Source organism: Mastacembelus armatus, chromosome 12, assembly GCF_900324485.2.
Source record: "Mastacembelus armatus chromosome 12, fMasArm1.2, whole genome shotgun sequence".
NCBI lineage: Eukaryota > Metazoa > Chordata > Actinopteri > Synbranchiformes > Mastacembelidae > Mastacembelus > Mastacembelus armatus.
This window is the reverse complement of record NC_046644.1, coordinates 13,351,426-13,371,975: the sequence shown is the minus strand read 5'-3', so window position 1 is coordinate 13,371,975 and position 20,550 is coordinate 13,351,426. Positions and strand designations below refer to the sequence as shown.

Genomic DNA, 20,550 nt, shown 5'->3' with positions numbered 1-20,550 from the left:
GCTTGTGGTGTTGGGTATTTTTAGTCTTAGTCTAACTTTCAACCTGATTCCAAAGATATATTCTGAGATGGATGAAAAATATAAACCCAGGTTTCCAAAAATCCTACTGTACATGTGCCAATTATTGTACAAAGCTAGCCACAAATCTATTTCCACAGGTTTCTATTTTACAAGATTTACATAACCTCACCAGTGAGGTCATCTGCTATGATCCTTCTTCGAGCCTAAAGTTGTTTTCAGAAACACTTAAACCCAACAGTGCTGCCATTAGTTTATAGAGGACCACTTTGCTGATATGGCAGGAGTGTCAAACAAAACAAAAACAGAGGGTCAACTGACAAAGTCATGGAACCTGGCTCAACTTTTGACACAGTGTAATGCACACACATCTGGTCAGGCCATGCACTGTCCAGCCAAGTACATACAAGCACACTTTATTGTACTGTATTTCTTCTGTTACCTGGCAATCAGCAAAACAAAAGATAACATTGTTTTCACTATAAGAACTTATTATTGTAAAATTCTATCTCATAGTACAAGTATCCCCATGCCCAAACACAGTACAGTGTTTGGGTGTCCAGTGTTTTAAATACAGCCATGACCTGTTAGTCAAACTAGACCTCCTAGTCTTACTGGTTCCTGAAGCAACACATGCCCCCCAAGCCCTGTTTGGTTTTTTTTGTTTTGTTTTTTTGGTAAACACGACTGTTTTTAGTCTGAATGTCCACTTAATGTTTATTCTAGCTGTGCTCCTAAAATACTCTTCAATTCCAAGAACTCCACGACAGTGCAACCTTGTCTTCTGATTTTCAGAATTTTCCTATGACTATCACCCTCTGTGTGTGTGTGTGTGTGTGTGTGTGTGTGTGTGTGTGTGTGTGTGTGTGTGTGTGTGTATGTATATATATATATACATACACACACACACATATATATATATATATATATATACACATATATACACACACACACACACAAGGATGTTTATAAATGGCATGTAAACTAAACTAAATCCATCTTATTATCTGCTTTCTCTTAATTTCCATTTGTTAAATTTTAAAATACAGGTTTGGAATGTCCCAGAATAAGTTGCTATCTTAACCAATTGTTAAGCCTGGTCCTTAGTAGGCTTCAAATCAAAATTACAATGCCATGTCTTCACTGTGCTGCCCTCTTCCTGCCACATTCTTCTGGGCTCACTTGGACTGCTTAGAAGCAAGTTATATTTAAAAATGCACTTAGAAATTGGCATGCCAGTCATTGTCAAGTAGGAAGCCTAAATATGTAGCATCAACCAAAATGAATTACAGCATGTCCCATCCTCTTAAGAATTTAATCTATCAGCATTTTTTTCAAGCAGTCTCTCTGGTCTGCTTATTAACAGTCACAGACCTTTTTGTATGCCTCATACAGCTTTAAAAAAAAAAAAAAAACTCTTGTTCTGTCGGCATAAAGCTCTGGCTTTTCTCTCTGCCGTAATGATACTGCTGCCTTTAAGCACTGTGCACATTCAAGTAATGACTGCTCAGAGTAGATGTAGGAAGCTTTATAAATAACTCTCAAGTACTAGGTACTCTGAGGTATGAGTATTTTTAGTTCTAATCAAACTTTCACCATGATTCCTGGGAGTGATTTTAAGATGCCTGATAAATACAGGCCCTGCCAGCTGATATACAATGCTATTAAAAAGAGCAACATCCTCATATGTCAAACTTGCAGGTCAGCATTTGTTTTTACAGGTACTTTCATTGAATTACTGGAATTTATGTTGTCAGACAATAAGTGTCCAGTATGTGACTAATCAGTTTAAACTAATGTTCTGTTCAAAGCCCACCCTCCACTCAAAAAAAAGTGTTTTGCTTATTGTTACTGCAGCTGGACGTCTGATCTTCACTGTGCAGAATAACATATGTTCTTGGCACTAGAGCACATTCATCTGCTATGCTCAATTTAAAACTCACTTTATACATGTTTACATACCAAAAAGACTCTGACATCATAACTAGTTTGCGAGTCCAATGTTCAACTTAAATAAATGTGATGTGGAAATTTGAAACTCCTTTACACATACACTGAGAACTGAGCTTTCAGTGAAGCATCAGATGGGAGTAAAAGTTAAACTTTAGATATTACAAAATATCTGATATTCACATATCCTAGATTTTTCAAATGAGTGAGCAGGGATACCTGTCATTTCAACAGTTTTTATCTCTTCATTTTTTGTGGAAAATTCAGACAAATTATTATTTATGGCAATAAAACAAAAAAAAAAAATGTGCGACCATCAGAGAACACTGTCAGCACGTGACATTACTATACTAGAAATAGTGATGGAAAGTTGTATGTTGCTTTACAAGTACCTGTCAAGGATGTCACCTAGCAGTAAGGAAAGCAGTAAGGAGACAAGACTGATGAGAGAGACAGAGGGTGATGACAGGCATAACGTGGGACAATGAGGTATTTATATGCCCGTACTGTAGCTGCTAAATCATGTCGAATTATCTTAAGTTACCTTGGGGTGTACTTTTTCAGGCTGCTGTATAAAAATCTAAAATACACCTACTAAAACAATATAATGTCTGTTTAATGACCCAAACATCAAATCAATGTGCTGACAGTACTTGACCAGGTTTAATGGATGAAGATGCAAGAGTGTGCTCACTGTTGGGTGTCTGGGGTAGACCATCTCCAACCATGCTCTCTGATTCTATTGTAAAAGAAATAGCATAAATAGATAAATAGAAATAGAAAAAAAAAAAGTCAGTCACAGAGTACCCTGTTAATAGAAGAACACCACACAGTATGCTGTTCACAGGTTCCAATTTGTGCAAAAATTGCAATCTCTAATTAAAATCATTGAGTTAGAAAAATAGTCAAATTAATTAAATACAATTCTTTGCCAAAACAAAACATTTGTGACTCATATATAGGAACAGAGTAATTTTAACGCCATACTGTCAAGGAAGGAAAAACAAAGCAGTCAGTTATTATTTGGCTTTTCATTAAGTGCATAAAAAAAAAAAATCTAAAATCATCTTACCTCTGTGTGCCCTGACGTGTGTCTGAAAACAGTTATAATACTTGTATTTCTTCCCACATACGCCACATACATAGGAACCTGCATTAAAATGTAAAACAGTGTCATAAAAACAAAGTGACTATCAACAGGACTACATTCATTAAGCATTTTTGAATAAGTTAGTAATCCCTTTCAAAACAACAGTGAATGAATATCTCTAAGCCTGAGTATATAAACCAGCTTCCATTTCCAAGTATTTGTATATTGTGCTGTAAAGCATCCAAAAATAAAATAGCTTTAAAGTAGTTATAGTTTTTCGTGCTCTCAGGTTTGAAAACTTTTAAATTTCTAAAATACTGAATTGTCAATAGTTTTCAAAGAGGCATTTCGACTGCAAACTGAAAAGGTCAACAGTGTGCCCTGAGAGACCAGGATATTACTTCTGAAGAGACACTGCTGTTTAATTTTTCTAAATGTTAATTTAAAATGCTGTGAAGTCTGTCAGTCAGAAAGAAAGGTCAGGGTCAAGAGACACCAGACATGACTGCAGTCAACAAATTTATATGTAAATATTTATATATACATCCATATGTATATTCACACACCTATGCATGAGTCTGTGCTCTTCGTTGGAGGAGGAGTACCAAGGGCAAACATACCCTCGGTCTGAGCTCTGCGAGATCCACCGCCACTGGTTCCTCCATCATTTCCTCCGATGACAACACAGATCTCAGCAGGGTTAGCATCACCCACTTTTCCGTTGCTGGTCTCTGAGGTGCCAGGCTCTTTCTTTACTGTGACAGGTGGTGGACTAGTATTCTTGGTCGCTGAGGCTAAGGTTGGTGAGAGGCCATCTGTGGCTGCACTCCCACCGTCCGCCTGCTCCTTCCCAGGCTTGGGTGCCTCTTTTGCACTCATGACGCCACCTCCTCTGAGCCAGTACTTCTGTATGAGGGGAAAATACCACAAACAGAAAAAGACTTTTTACTTCTTGATGATTTAGCAATATACACTCTCAATGGCATGAATTTAAACCAATTTAAAACATAATATTATAGCACACTATCCCACAGTGTAATGTGCTGTTTTAAAACAGCATAACACAACCAATATCCAAGAAAAAAAAGGTTGTGCCAGGATGTCAGCTTTGATTTAAGTAAAGTGCCTAAAAGCAACAACTATAAAATGAAGGATAACCTGTACTTGATCGCTACAGAAACCCTGAAAGAATGCCCAAATTCATGAGACAATCACTGCCTCTTTTCATAAATGTAGTCAAGAGACAGGTTCTAAATGTCCAGGACACTTGTGACACTGTCACTGATGAGAGAAAAAACAAAAAAAAAAACATTTGTGTTGGTAACCATAGAGAACAGAGTAGCTGAACTGTTCATGAATGACCTTTGATGACATAAATTCCACAGCTTTGTGGCACCCAACGCTCTAATTTCAAAAATATCCAAATTACACAACTTGCCATTTCAGCACAAGACTATAAAAGGCCTTGTCAAGAGAGGGTGCTCAAAATGCAACCAAGCAAAACAGAGTTATGCCAGGATGACTGATATTATGGAAAAAGGGAAAACTGGTCTTCTAATAATAGCACACCAATATAGCAACAACACACCTTTTCATAGCCCAAGTACACCTTTCTTTGAATATGACACATGACCAATAAACAAACAAAGCCATGAATTGGATAATGTTGAGACAAAATATTTTTAGTTTTCAGTTTAAGTAGCTCATCTTAAAAAGGATTGTCAGCTAAATCATGCAATATGTGCAACACTTAATCGGCCTACTGCGAGGCTGTGCAAGTTGCATGTTTTGATTTCCTAATACCTTATAAAACAAGCTTAAACATGGCTTTTGAAATTTTGTGGTATTATGTTTTCAGTAGCCAATCCTGTCCTGCAACAAATTTAATAAGAAGTGTCATTACACGCACACACACATATGGTCAATTTGGTTGGGCCAATCTGGCTTAGCTTCTGCAAAAATAGACAGAGCCCACTGCTCATATTTAAAACTTCAACATTATGAAACATCACATCATTCTGCTTATTCATTACAGGTCAAATTAATTACATAAGGTTTTTTTTGTTTTTTATTTCAAAATATCATATTTTTCCCCAAAGTTTTTTACTTTACAATAGATTTTTTCCCCTCTAACCAAGACAAACATGGCAGAGTTGGATTTGTGACTGCCTGTCTACTCATCCATCACATGTGATCTTATTATACCTCAGACTTGAAAAGTTCATGTATTTTTTCCTGTGTATCAGATCCGTTTGTGAAACATTTATGGATGCATCTTGTTTTATCTGTGTTAGCTAGAAATCAAGAGAAACACCTTGAAATGGTGACACTTGTAAAATGAAAACTGCATTTTAGCACTGCTATCATAAGTGAATGCATGAAATCAGCACAAAAATCTTTGGGGTCAGCTAAGTTAGTGACCCATTTATTGTCTACACAGCAGTGCCAAATTTTACATCTCAGTGACATTTCAAATTAAGCAGTCAGTTCAACATTTTCTAGCTTTAGGACTGAATTGTCATAGGGAGCAAGTTAACCATTTTTGAAATGGTTGGCATTCCTCTAAGTGTTCAAGGACTCACCTCTAACGTTGCTGCTTAGGGTAGTATAGTATCAGAAATAGATGACGTAATTCAGATGCATTATGGCAGTGAATTTGTTAACCAAAATAAATGCAACTGCCCAGTCTAGCATTTTAGATTCAGCCTTGAGACAGCTGCTATCTGCAGATTAGTTTGCATATAACATGCACATGATACAGGAAATTTAAATTTCATGAAGCCTGTTTTTCATTTTTACTAGACCTACAGAGCACAGACTGCCAAACTTAACTACACAGTGTGGACTCTGTGTTCTTTAATAAGCCATTTTAAAAGTAACTGTGCTTTTACAACGTTCTTCCTGTACATGCAGTGTGAGATGTACGTTTGCGTTTAACAATGAGTCACACACACAAAAAAAGTAAAGCCAGTCTTCTCTGTCTGGTTTTTTTTTTTTCTTGCAAAATGTAGCCCACCAGTATTTTGTGGCAGGTATAAAAATGTCTTATGACAAGACTAATCCCCTACACATATTAAAAGCAATGTGGCGTCATTGTTCTGTAATGTACGATCAAAAAAGGGCCTTCTGTCAGATTAAATTCCACAAAAAACTAATTATACAAATACAGTGATACAGTACAGTGATTACTTCCATATTTCTACTACACAACACTTGCTTTAAGATTTGACATTAAAAAAAACAAACAAAAAAAAAAAAAAAACAAGAAACTTCTAAAATCCAAAACATGGTTAAGACTGAACCAGTGGTTTTCAAACATTTAACTTGTGACTACTTAGATAAACAGATCAATAAATTTGCCACATTTAATGGACATCGCCCCTCTATACATCTCACGTGGTTTTATTTAAACTTTAACTGCTTGAGGTCTAAAGAGGTAAAAGGTAAAGGAAAGATTAGAGAAAAGTCCTAAAAATGAAAACAGATTTGTGTAGCAGAACCCCCCCCCCCCTTTCTCATTAATCATATCAGGACTCCTCACATTTATCTGCTGACCAATAGGAGGGAACCACTGAAAAATATTTATTGCAACTAAAGCATAACAGCTAAGGTCACGTCAGTCAGCTAAACCAGTATTAGTGTCAATGTTAGCTCATGACCTATATGAACATTTAATATCACTTACAGGAGACATTTTCGTGCACAAGGAGTACATTTACTTTAGATACTCGAAATATACTTTGCAGATAATTAAGTACCGTTACTTAAGTGGAATACTAAATGTAGTACTTTTGATTGTAAAGGAAAATCTCTGTTTGTTTAAGTATCTGGATACTTCTTCCACTGCTGATCCACCCATATGTTTTTCAATATCATCAAAGAACGTGGTTTTGTTTAAACAAGGGACAGGAAAATGTCTGTTAGCACCATTTGCTCACAACATGCTAACAAAGGACCCCAGTGCTCACTAATCACTAGCACCCTATTGTGTAGCTGAGCAGGAGCCAGTCAGTGGACTGTAGTCAAACATGGACACACTCTGACAGTGATCAACAGGGCCATCTCTACTCTGACCGTAAGCTGCTTCTGAGCAGTGGTGGAAAGTAATTAGGTACATTTACTCAACTACTGTCCATAAGTGAAAGTTTCAGGTACTTTGAGTATTTTCATTTTTGCAGCTTTATACTTCTATTTCTCTAAACATCAGTGAAAAATGTTCTTTCTAATCCACTAAATTAACCAGACAATCTTTAGTTACTCTGCAGATTACAATTTTTCATCTCATTTTGAATTTTAGGTTTAAGGTGAATAAATTCTCCAATTTCTTAAGATAAGTAAAGTACCTTGAAAACCTTAGCAACCTCTACTGTTACGAAACAAAACATGCCTGTTACAAATATATGATGATCTTACAGAATTTGATGCTTTACAGAAGATTGGGGTTCCCAACAGTATGTTAGTGAGTAAAATTAGTGCAATCTTAAACAACCACACCAGTAAAAGAGGATGCATTACATATAAATTAACACAGTGGGTATATTAATACAAAAACACCATACAGTTTATGAAACCAACGGGGACGATATTTCTGTAATGATTAATTTCATTGTTGATAACTTAAGTACATTTTGCTGATAATACTTTATGTACTTTTGAAATCCAGAACTTTCACTTGCAGTGGAGTATTTTACCAGTGTAGTATTGGTACTTTAACTTGAATAAAGGATCTGAGCACTTCTCTTTTGTAACAGGTCACAGTTCTTTGTTTCACTTATTTTAGGGCAGTTTCTTTTTTTTGTTGTTTTTCAGATTTGCTACTTCTAAGGCTAGCTGGGTAACCTGTAGTGGCACCTGATTGATCAGACTATCCCTAATGTGAGGGAAACGTGCACCGCATGGCCACCTAGAAATAAAAGAATTTTGCATATTTAATCAAATTAAATAATGGTGAAGATGCATGGATTTCTAAAATAAATCAATCCTCAAAATATATCAATCTGATACAGCGTTTCCTATGCAACAGTTTGAATGCATAGCCTGAATATATGAAATGCTGACTGTGACCAGTTCACCTCTAATTAAAAGTCAAAATGTCAAATTAGCCATCTGGCCTTCTGATCTTTCAAAAGCTTCTGATATACTGTAACCGAAACTACCATGGCAGAACAAAAATCGAAACCAGATGCACATTTGCTTAATGTTCCTTACAAATAAAGCATAACCTAAACTAAATAAAACAAAAGACCAGGAAATATGGCTCAATTAAATCATCAATTGTTTTTTGCATATCAAGAATCTGTCGATAGTATCAGTATAATAGGCATTAAAGTAAGCATGCGTAGGTGGCATAGTGATTTATGTAAATTTATTAAACTTGTTTTCCCTCTATGATTTAATCCAGCTGGGTTTTAAAATGTCAGTGCTTACATATTAACGACAATATATCTCTGCATAAAATGTATCTAGGGTTACAGAATAAGGAGGTTAGGTATACAAGGAAAACATCCTTGCGATGTTCTGTTCAGAACTCAGCTCTTAGTCAACATACTTAAAATAATTGGCCTATATTTGGGAAGTACTGTATCTGCCTCTGCACAATAATGAAGTAAATCAATCACTGTGCTTGGTTAAAACAAACATAAAAAATAGTGTGCCTCTAATTTAGAGAGGTTTTCTTACTTTGAATTGTATCTTACTTTGCCAAAAATCACTGTGCTCTGCATGTTAAGTTGACTGAAATATAAAATACAAATTTGTTTAAGGCTCATGAAAATGTTTCCACTCTGGAGGGATTAAAAATAGGAATCAGCTAAAATGGGGGATGGAGGGGGTCACTTCAATCACTGCTTTCACTGCATGTTTGTATTATATAGAGCAGAGTCAGTGACTAGGAGCAAGGGTTGACCAAAACCTGTTTCACACTAAATGCTTTGCTTTTCCTGTTTCTTTAATCAAATGCACATTTTTCTGTCCTGTGTAATAAATGTCTTCCAAGAGGGTGTATGACCAATGATTTCAAAAAGCAATAATGCAGAGAAATGGATAAAACCCTGCACCCCCCACATACACACACACCCGAGATGCTCTGGAAAAAGGAACTGTGTCGTCTAGTAAAATTCCATCAGCATACACTCAAAACCCCATAAAAACCTTTTCAATCTATATGTTAATGCCATGAATTAAAATTTAATAACAAGAGATATTGAAAAGCAGACTTGAATTATACAAAAATAAATCCTGAAAATCAGGCCCCTAAAATTAGAAATTCAGGGCGGCATCCGGTCTGCTGCTAAACCCTTGTAGGCTGGCAGATTAAATTTTTGATGAAAATCAAAATTACACTGCACAGTGACGCAGGCGCAGCAAACCTGGCACTATTGTGATTTATGGATTCATTAAACCTGCGGGAGTTTCACCCCTCCCCTTTTCACTCAAAGAAATGAGATTTGCTTTGCTGAAAATTTGTATTTTCAGACAAGCTACTCAGGCTCTGCTCTACCTTCAGAAAACGGTCAAGGGAGGAAAAAAAAAAAAAAAGAAGCTTCTGTGTACATAACCACTGCACGTAAACAGGCCTAATTTTCATTGCTGCAGCAATTGAACGTCCTAATGCATTATTCATGAAACCAATAAGGTTCATTTTTACAAAGGAAAAGGCAGGAAAAATATGTGCAGAATGCACAGAATTTTTTAATGCAGCAGCTCCAACCCATGAAAATCCTTTCCCCTAGAGACTAATTTAAGTTAAACCATTGTCAGCATGCCACTAAGAAAATAACACATGAGATGTTTACTACATTTCTGTGCATTGTTTGTATGGTTCATCAGATATGTCTAAGCACAAATCATGAATATGTAACTGTCCAATAACAAAAAAAACAAGTGGTAAGAGACAAAAACTGCTTGTGGAACAATCCTAAATGAATAACAAAACCTCTGTACTAAAGTTGATGACAATTAGAGCAGCAAGTATGTTTCCAACACCGAGAGCCACAGGCTGTGATATGATCCCTCACCATCTTGTGTTTATCGGAGCCTGGAGGGACAAGTTTCACCTCTCCATCCAAATATCCTCTGTGAAACAAAGCTTTTGTTCATTACAGTACTGACAGACCAGCATTCCTCTTACCTTACTTAAAATGAGAGCACTCCCAGAATACAGAACCCATTAACTAATTCAGGATTTAAGGTGTTTTTCACTGTAAAACTATAGGGATTATTCCAGAGAGTTTTATAACTTATTACATGGTCTTTCAAATATTTGGCATATAAACATTCCCATCACTCAAAGTGATCCAACCCTAAACTCATGCCACTGGTTGCCTCTCTTCAGTTCTGTGCTTCAACTGAAACTGCTGCATTTTGATTCGACTTTCCAGACAAAGGTCAGAATTTACACCCAGATTTTGCATATGAGCCATATAATTTCCACCAGCTCTTTGAATTTATACCGATTTGAAGGTCAGCATTAAAATTACCCACAGCAAAATGGCCTCTGCAGTTTCCCTTACATTAAAATAAAAGCAAGCCATGCAAGATGGGAAACTGTTTGGTGTCTGCAAGATTAATATAAACAGTAAAGCCACTGGTTGTGATTGTTTTTCCTGCCCTCAAATTATGCTGACATGGTTTTTTTTCTTCTTCCAGTGCTGTTTGCTTCACTTTGGATAGTTATTTTCCACTTACACATTCCCAATCCGTAGAAATAAAAGTTCACATTGTTCCATATTTATCAAGTAGAAATTTCTATCTGTATACCCACCATGACACATAACTACAGTGCCATGCAAAAACAAGGACAGCAGTTAGATTGAAAAGATAAGTTAAAGGATGGACTGAACAGATATTTTATGTTTACCTCCCAGAGAGCAGGCACATTAGGCCTACATGATTTCTGAAATAACAAACAGGTTTTTTTTTTTGGTGCTTAAACGTTTAGCAAGCAATTAAGGGCTGGAATATTCATTATGAGCCAAAGTGTAACCAAATGAACATTGTACAGTGCTTGAATGCAGTTTTTAAAAGGTCATTTTTTTTGCAATAATCAGCACGAAGACCAGACGGTATTTTTCCTTTCGAGTTAATCATTCACACAAAACGCATATTCGCTTCAAAATCATTATAAAATGTGTCCCACTTCGAATGAAATAGCATTCAATTCAATAAATAAGTCTCAAAACTAGTCTCATTGCAATTTTTTTTTTTAATTTCTCAAAACGACTACCTACAGGTGGCGCCAATAGCACACAGATTTTAAATCCTCTATCTTCCTAAAAATAAAAGTCGAAATGTATTTTGACATGACGACACTTTGGGGGGTTTTCTTGTCCGTCTGAAACCAAACCCGAGCCGTCAAATCCAACCAAAAGTGAACGTCAGTGCTGTGTGAGTTTCAGAGGAGCAACTCCGGAGCTCTGCTCAAATTTGCAGGAAAATTCATAAAACATGGCTGCAGGAGGTTTTTGTGTTTCAGATTGTTCCTCCCCTCATCGTCCTTCATGTTGCCACTATCGCCTGGTCCCCTTGCTCTAATCGGAGCACACACCGTGTTTTTAGGCGAACAAACTAGGTGCACCGAGGACTAGTCAGCACTTACACGGAAACTTCATTACAAAAATTCAGTCAAAAAACATCAACAGATTAGGTCTATTTCGGCTGGCTTCAAAGCCTGCACCTGGTTTTAGTGGCAAGCAGTAGTGCAAAAACACTGCCAGGTCTCGGTGATTAAGTGAAGAGGACAGAAACTAGTGAAATTTCTCAAATTTAGGATTTGTAAATCAGAAAAAAAAGAGAAAACACTGCGGTTTGACATACCTCCAAAAACGATGCAGCTCATGCGAAACAGGCTCCCGCTCCAGAAACCTTCCCTCCCCGACCAGACGTGACTGCTGCACAACTGCTTCCTCAAAAAAAAAAAAAAAAAAAATTGTGAATTAGTTATGAGAAATTCCAAATGTTAAAAAAAATTTCACCACAGCGTGTATTTTCCTCCGCGACGCGCTACGTTACATTTTAGTCAAAGAGTAATGGCGTAATGATTCATGAATTTGCCGAGGTTTACTCAGTCCCTGCAGGCTCACCGCCGCTGCCTTGCACAGGGGGTTTGTGTTGCGGTTCCTCCTGTGGAAATTTTCGTCCGCCATATACAAGGGCAGATTCCGAAATTGCAGCGCCGGCCTGTGTATTAGCCTACATGGAAAAAAAGAAAAAGAAAAAGGAAAAAAAGTCTGGCAAGAAGGCAGGAAAAAGAGGTTGGCCAACTATGAAGTTACACGGCGAAAGAGGGGGACTGGGGATTACGCAGAGGAAAACATATTCTGAATATTATAAGAGCAGACTGGAGTGCAGTTTTAAAACACTTTTGATATAGTCAGGGTTTATTTCCCGAATTACACAATAACCACAGACACGGTCGATCTTCTATCTTGACTCATGGGTAATTTCTCCTCCCGTTTTGCAGGTGTTTCCTAATGTTTTCATTGCTCCCAATTTAAATGTAAAAGGAAGTTGTAACCATCATGAGCTATTTGTTACAGAACTGTTCAATGCTAGTTGTTTAGTTTTGGCCAGTCAGCCAAAATGATGAACTCTCATTTCAAGTTGTTTTCCAAAATAAGAGGTTAGTAATTCACTAAAACCCACTGCTGAATATTGCAGCAGTCCCGACATGTGCACATGCAGGTTACTTGTCAAGAGCAAGGTTTTGATTGGCCAACAAATTTTAAATTCCAAAACCCCACTTTGAGAATTAATCTTTTTTTCTCTTTGGAAATAATCTAGTTTTGTTTTTTAAAAGTTTTGTGATCGGGTGTTTTAATATATAACTTTTACTTTTTATTTCTAATAATAATCTGCTTTTCAAATACATTTAATTCCCTGGTATAGGCAGTCTTTGAGAGGGTTAAATTGTAAGGTGTTTATAATTGGTTGAGAGTCATTTAGTTAGTTAATGTACATTATGTACTAGAACATAAGTACAGTCCAATAAACTCATCTAAAATCGAGAATAACTTACATAAACTACCACAAAGAAAAGAGAAGTAAAACAGTACGTATAATACAATAGTCAATATTATTTCAGCTCCTACTATGCTCCCAGGATTTGCTTTATTTTAAAAAGCTGTATTTGCAATTCACTGCCCTGGTGGGAAAAAAGCTGTGCAAAGAAATCTAAATTACAAATATGAAACAAAAAGTATTTGCCTGCTTATTATGATACATTTCACTGTGATTATTCAAAAGTACTATTCATAGAAGGATACAAGAGCCTTTCTAAGACACAAAATATCGCCCAGGTCAAAAAGTATGATATAGTTATACATCTAATGACTAAAACTGCATGTCCCTATGAGAATGGTGCTAATGAAGGCTACCAGAAAGCAAAAAGGTTTTTTGTTGTTCTTCACCTGTCACTTTTTCAACATTTCCCAGAGCACACCAGAGAATTTGAAACGAATGGGAACAAAGTGGAATAGGTTGACAAAACCAAAAATATGTTTTTGAGAATTATAGCCATAGTCGCCATAATGCTCTCTACTCTCTGCACATCAGCAGAAACAGCACTCCGACCTTTTCAGCATTCCTGTCTTGTTGGAGACAGCATCATCCTGATGCTTCTCTACAGCAGGCCCTGGAGGGCTTATGAGGGCATGAGGGTCAAAGAAATGCAGGAAAATACAGATACATTTTGGAGGAAAACTTACTGTAATCAGCAAGAGAAGTTCAATTTGGAAGATTTTTGCTCCACAAGAAAACAGTTGTTAACATGAAGTCACAGTAACACAGTAATGACTGAAAAACAACAAATATAATATCCTGGAGTCAATAAGTCAGAGTCCAGACGTCATTTAGTCAAGATTTTTTGGCAGGTTCTTGGAAATTACCGTTAACCCATACCCTATATGCAGTTAGACAGTGTGACTTGTTTTAAAAATAGCTCAGTACTAAAAATAATACTCTTCTGTATTGAGAAAGTAGTGATATCGCTGATAATTTGATAATTGTATATAGTTAGGATATAGGATGTGCAGTTAAGAATGTTTGATCTGCATGGACTTTTTTCTGCAAGAGTCCTGTTCAGTCTCTTTCTCATGCTGCATTTATCTTCTCTGTCCAGCAGAGAGCACCAGTATACCAATAAATCATAGCTTCAGTTGTGTCTCTGCATTACCCTGTGAGCACGCTGCACATGTAGATTAATGCCTGCTCTGTATTTTCTCAGTGTCTCCCTCTGCAGTTAATGCAAAGGTTTGATTAATGTCTTCCCATCAAGTCCAGATATGTCCAGAAGTCTGTTTTTTTATGAGTTGAGGTATGTCCTCATACCACAATGTTCATCATCAGAGCACTGTAGTGATTTGTTCAGTGGTGGAGTAATTAAGAAAGAACATAAAAGAGATATTAATGATATTTTAACTTTTTATGCTAGCCCCAGCATATATGTTTAGGAATCAGGCCATTAAATGTTTTATTGCGCATGAACAAAATCAAAGTCAAGCAAAGTTAATTCTGTTATGTCATCAGAGTGATACGATCAGATTTGTTGGTCTCAGTCAAGATGTGACTCTTAAATTATCTGAAAAGTTTGAATGGCTTTCATAGAAAACAGGTTCTGGTGGTGACAAAGGCATGTACAATGTGTCTGCGCCTTAAAGGGATCAAAAGCACTGAATTTCTGAAAGCTACTAAAGTGTTGTTGCTGATAGATGAGTAAGCGTAATCAGCATCAATTATAACTCCTAGGATTCTTTGTTGAAGGCAAAAATGGTTTTTCTACAGTGACAACAAAGGTACTGAAAACCAAGGTCTAATGTACAGCTGAGACGAGTCAAAGCCTGAATATTTCAGGAAGTGGGAGGAAACAGTTCTTCACAGTAGCAGAAACAAAAGTGAATCCACTGACAATTACTTAGGAATATGTGACTGCTACTGAAACATTTAGCAGCTCAGAAATTTGGGATACAACCTACTGTATCAACCACAGTGTCCTTAATATCACAAAATAGACTCTCTCTTTCTTCTATTATTTTACAGAGCGCAAGGTTGGCCTGACCTCCTCTCAGCCTACTTTTTGAGAAATATTCTGTCAACTCGCTGAAAATCCAACAGGTGAGAGGGGATGACAACAAGGATGCTATTTTTTTCCTCAGTGACCTACTTGGGTTTGAGAGCCTCCAGACCATTGATGCATGCTCAAGAGCCCAGCGTAAATTAGGGGACAGTGATCAAACACTGATGTTACTACAATCTAGAGTTTCTAAAATCAGACAGTTTACAGGAAAAGTATGTTTGTGCCACAGATTTAACTGCAAAAATATTAAAACAAAGAAATCCATGTTGTTGTCTGCTATGCTTTACATTAAATTTTGTATTCCACTAATAGACTTGTAATTATTTGAAAGCCAAGACAATCACATATATATTTCCGAAATATAAACTGCATGCACACATAATCTATATTTGCAGCAGACTATGTTCACATGCAAGTGAACATTCAATACAGCAGATGACCTTACTCAATAATGACGTTTGCAAACAGTTGCACTAGCATCAGCAGTAAACAGAATGCGGGAATAGGATCAATATCTGTTGTCCATTTAAATATAAAGTACTTGAGTGTAACCAGCCATTATAATGCAGAAGTTCAAGAACACAGTGTTGGCTAATAGATAGGTAAACACAGGCAAGAATCGTGGCTGTTTGTTATGTTGCCAACTGTAATTGCAGGTTTTTGAAGACCAATCAAAGGCCTCTTGTGTCTATGTGCAGGGTGTTATTTCAGGTTAGGGAACCTCTTCAATTCCAAGCCAATAATAGAATCTTTTTTTCTAAAGGTGACTAATTTTTACAAAAGATTACAATAAATAAGCAAACATTACACAGGTATTTCACACTTGTGCTCTATACTTTCAAATTGCAGTGTTGACTTTTCAACATGTCATTCACGTGTCTCATTTAAGCTACACACAAATCTAAGTGCAGCTGAAAAATGGTCAGTGTTAATGTGTAAGTATAGCCTCTATCCTGTTTTACTCTAACACAAACAGATTCCCAAATAGCATAAGTAGTACTTTTCCTATTTTAAGACAAATGATGATATTCTTTTCAACCTCAACATGCAGGTAATCTTAGCCTCCTGGTTGTTTTGTTCCTCACATAATTGCAAACTATGACAAGAGCACACAGCAAAAAAAAGCCCATAATTGCTTTAATGCCACCTCTACACTTACATTGTGAGCACCGGATTAAGAAGAGAGAAGTGAGTAATGTAATTATGGTTATGATAGGGTAATATGAACTAACTAAACCTCCTGCATTCATATCCATGGGAAGTCAAGAGGAAGAAGCTAAGAATAAAACATGCAGTGATTGTACAGTAAACCTCTGCTGCCCACAATGACAAAATCTATCTGATTACAGCAGTGCCCTTTCCAAAAGCAGTCATACTTATCCACTTTCTGTACTTGGATGGTGTTTTTATGCTTGGTAACTGTACAGTCAAGCCCACAACCTAAACTCATCATCAAGGGACTGAAAATATAAGAGGATCCGTGCAATATATTTTTTCACTGAACTTGGCTCTGCCCAACAGGGAAACATCAAAGAGAGCATGTTAACATTAGTTAGTTGTCTTATTTGCAATTTGTGTCACACCATGATAGCTTGCTCTTCTTCCTTATTTCTGCCATTTTCTGCCAATGTGTATGGTATTGTTTATAGCTATCTATAAAGACATAATTCTTCATTTTTAGCCAAGCATACAAAGTTTTTCAGTTTTTCTCTACACCACCATGTAACTTTTTTTTGCTTCGCTTGATAATACCTTATCACAAAAGTGGTTCCAGGATGCAGGATCTGCAACGCACAAGTATGAAGACAGATCATCCTGTTCACAGCCTCTATCTATTCCCTTTTCTCCTTTCTGTGTCTGAGTCATTCATTGGCCATCTGTCTGTCATCTAGACATGACTTATCTCAGGAGCAAACCTTCAGGTGAAAGGTCAAAATGGAAAATGAACCTTTTGAGACACACATTTGATCACCACTACAGCTAGGTATTTGAAGTTGAAGGAATCTATCAAAAGACTTTGTGTTCTGAGCCTGAAGAGGTTCACACTGATGGTGAAGGTGCGACAAATAAATACAAGTATTCAACAATTAAAACTACAGTTATCATGTACAATGATATACAGTACATGACGTACAGCTGTATCGCTACTTGGATCTGAACACTGCTGACTCCCCTCTCTGCAGTCATTATCAGCTAAATGTAAAACATATGCTGATGGATAAATTGAGTTAAGTGTTATTGAAAACAGTGACAACGACCTAAATGCACCATCTGTCATAACAGAACAAACCAGGAAGTTAGCCAAGTTAGAGAAACAGATTACAAAGCACCCCAAGTATGAATGAAAACAAAAAGATTTTTCCATCTACACAGAGAGGAATACGCTTGCCAAAAATTACAGATGGTGACAAAGATTCACAAATAACACAATTGCTTCTTATCAAATTGAAGACAAATACAACTGTGCAATAAAGCCCCCCTGTGTTTTGAGTCCAACGGTGTGAACCAAGTTGGATACATCTCTTGAAGTGTTTGAGAATTTAAATACTTTCAGTACCATCACAAGATACAACTAGTAGAGTTTGAAAAGCCGTGTCCTTGCCTCTATGTTTTTATCTACAGATGCACTGGAATTGCTGGTAGTCAAATGCGATGCAGGATAAAAATTCTCTCTCATTGATTTGATCAAGTCAAGAAAGTGAAGCACAGCTGTTCTGAGTGCAAGAACTCAGGCAGTAAAACACATTAGAAAATCAACTTTAACTTAGATGCATACAGTGTGTTAGTGAGGAGAGAGCTGAGCCAAAAGCCACAAAGCAAAAAGCAGCCAAACCTGCACCCTAATCTATCATCAAAAAAGCAAGACACTCCCAGTTTCAATGAGAAATTCCAGGAGCGCAGCCATATCATCGCTGAGCAACAGTTTCTTAAGCTCACACTGAAGTCTCACTGTCAAATACATCCTCAAGTTTTAGTTTTCAACCAAGCAAAAGGCAGTTATATAACTGTAATTGTGTATATCTGGGTCAAGAGTAACCCCTAACACAAATTACTGCATTAATACATTAAAACAAGATTTTTCAAGGTATTCATAAATTACATTTATCCATTAGGAATGTGTTCCTTTGAGACACATGTGTGTGTGTGTGTGTGTGTTGAATTGACCTGAGCATCGACATCATATAAATGAGCAGTCTATAAATGGAACCTCATTAGTAGGGTGTTATAATAGAGGCAGGGCATCTCAAGGACCCTCAGGGTTTAAAATTCTACCAGTGATGCAACACTTAGTGATGTGTTCCTGGCATTTTTAGAAAAGAGTTCATGTCTCAGTTCTTATGCACTATCATATGTTACATTTCACCAAGTGTAAAGTGCACATTTAGTGTGGGACTCCTATTTGTTGAATAAAGTTAAAGAATTTCTACTTTTCTCTAAGCATCAGATCTGATTCATCCACCACTGTTTCAGATCAGGCTGTAGTTTAAGGTATAGCTATAATCTCAGCTATAGTTTCATCAAATTTAGTTTATTTCAACCTTCTATAATAAAGGTGAATAGTTAATTTTGATCTGTGCTTACTGTAGAAATAACAGGTTTTTTTTCTTTTTTTTTAGTTATAGCCATCTCTCCTGTTCTTTACCAGCTTTGTGGCATCTTAACCTCACAGGTTATGTAATGTTTGTCCATACAACACTCAGCTTTTGAAGCCGCTGTCTTATGTCAAGAGCCTTTTTCATTTTCCATATTCATCACTCTGTGTGTATTCAGCACTCAGGATCCTCTTGTGTAGCTTGGCTCTGTCTCCCTCATCCTGAATGTAGCATGACAAGCAGCTAAAGATAAGTGTAGCCAAAGGGAGACTTTAAAGAATGGCTTAATTAATCCTTATTTTAAGTAGGTGGAGGACAGTTTACAGTTAGGGTGCTGGCCTGTGAGAGACAAATATTACAAATTTTATTCTGCAGCTGAGCTCTTTTTGTAGTTGCAATTTATTTTATTTATCTGTAAAATTTGCCTTCTGACTTGTTTTATTCCTACATCACCTGACCCAATTGCTGCTATTTTGAGCTTACACTACCTTTTGCTCTCCTTTCTGAGTATTACCTTAAAGTTGTCCTCTGTCCTCTTCAGTGTCTCATGTGTTTTTTATTTTCAGTTTTTTCCACATTAATCTTATTATTACCCTCCCTCCAACTTCCTCCCTACCTATATCTTTCTGTCTCTCTGTGTCTTGTAAATGAAGAGTTAGTGACTGAGGTTGCAAATGGGACTCTGTGGCCTACGCAGGAATGTTACAAAACACTGCAGCACTTATTCATAGCACTGTCCTACTTTTATCTGCACCTATATGTGCAAGTATACACTCCTACACTGAATGGACTGATCCATGGAGCATTTTAATAATATTCCAAAATGAGTGATTCACATGCGTAGGTTAGCTAACAGAACTGATCTGTGGCTGTGGTAATGAATATAGTCATTGATATATGCAGTCTGCAGACTTTACATCAGCCACTGTTCCTCCCCATTTTGGGCCGTTACAAAACTAATAGGGGAAGTTGACAACTAACTTTCCATCACAGAAAGCAGAACTGAACTTTATTTAAACCTGTACTTTACTGCCTAATGTGAGTGACTGGTGCTCTGCTCACAGTAGACTTCAGAAAACAGGGTTTATGTATGTGTGTGGGTGGGCTGTCTACATTTATTTCTGCTAAAAACTACAGTATTTCAAGGGCAGATATGCAAACCTTACCCACATGAAAACCTTGGTGGGGGAAATAATCAATCCAGTAATGCATCATGTATTCCTATTCAATCCTGTCCTCCCTTGTTTCTGGGTAATATGTCAGTCCTTTTATCTGTCTTTACATGCATCAGAAATGGAGACACTCAAGCACATGCTCCAATTGTATGAAATTATATAATTGACCTACAGGTATAAGTGACTTCAAGACTGGGGGAATAAACTGTTCTTTGCCTTTATTTTCTCATTGTTCACCCACTGGTTTCTATTTGAAGTAAAAACATTTCCTGTCTTTAAAAGCGTTTTTGCCTTCACTAGAAGAGAAAATAATGCAGACAGGATCATGGGCAAGTGAAGAAGCACAGACATTTCAAACAAACGTAGTAAACTAAAAATAATTCCAGCTATGGAAAAATATGAAAATAAATCACTTTTTATCATACAATTCATATTGGATATATCATTTATCACACTGGAAACTCAAAGACCTGGCCTTAATATTATAAACAACACAAAAACAAGCTGCAGAACTTTCTGTCCACATTTTTGTATTAAAATAATGTAATTCATCCTTTTGTTTTGTTGCTCACAGCCAAAAATAGACATCAAATATTCTTAATGGATCACTCCCCCTCCCGTGACGTGGGAAGCTACCAATCCAGCTGTGTACAC

The 20,550-nt window shown here is 36.8% G+C and overlaps 1 protein-coding gene across 9 annotated transcripts in view; it reads right to left on the bottom strand.

Annotated features, from left to right (window-relative positions):
• znf618 (zinc finger protein 618) overlaps positions 1–12,374 on the bottom strand; it is a 28,362-nt gene extending 15,988 nt beyond the window's left edge. For 3 of the 9 annotated variants that reach the window (XM_026297185.1, XM_026297184.1, XM_026297186.1), the window contains exons 1-4: positions 11,873–12,374; positions 3,625–3,964; positions 3,041–3,118; positions 2,663–2,707 (exon numbers count right to left, since the gene is read on the bottom strand). In XM_026297185.1, coding sequence (XP_026152970.1) covers positions 2,663–2,707; positions 3,041–3,118; positions 3,625–3,937 — 436 coding nt within the window. In that variant the 5' untranslated portion in view covers positions 3,938–3,964; positions 11,873–12,374. The remainder of the gene's footprint in view (positions 1–2,662; positions 2,708–3,040; positions 3,119–3,624; positions 3,965–11,872) is intronic. The other 6 variants (XM_026297183.1, XM_026297188.1, XM_026297179.1 and 3 more) reach the window with 5 other exon arrangements.
• Between the last annotated feature and the right edge of the window lie 8,176 nt (positions 12,375–20,550).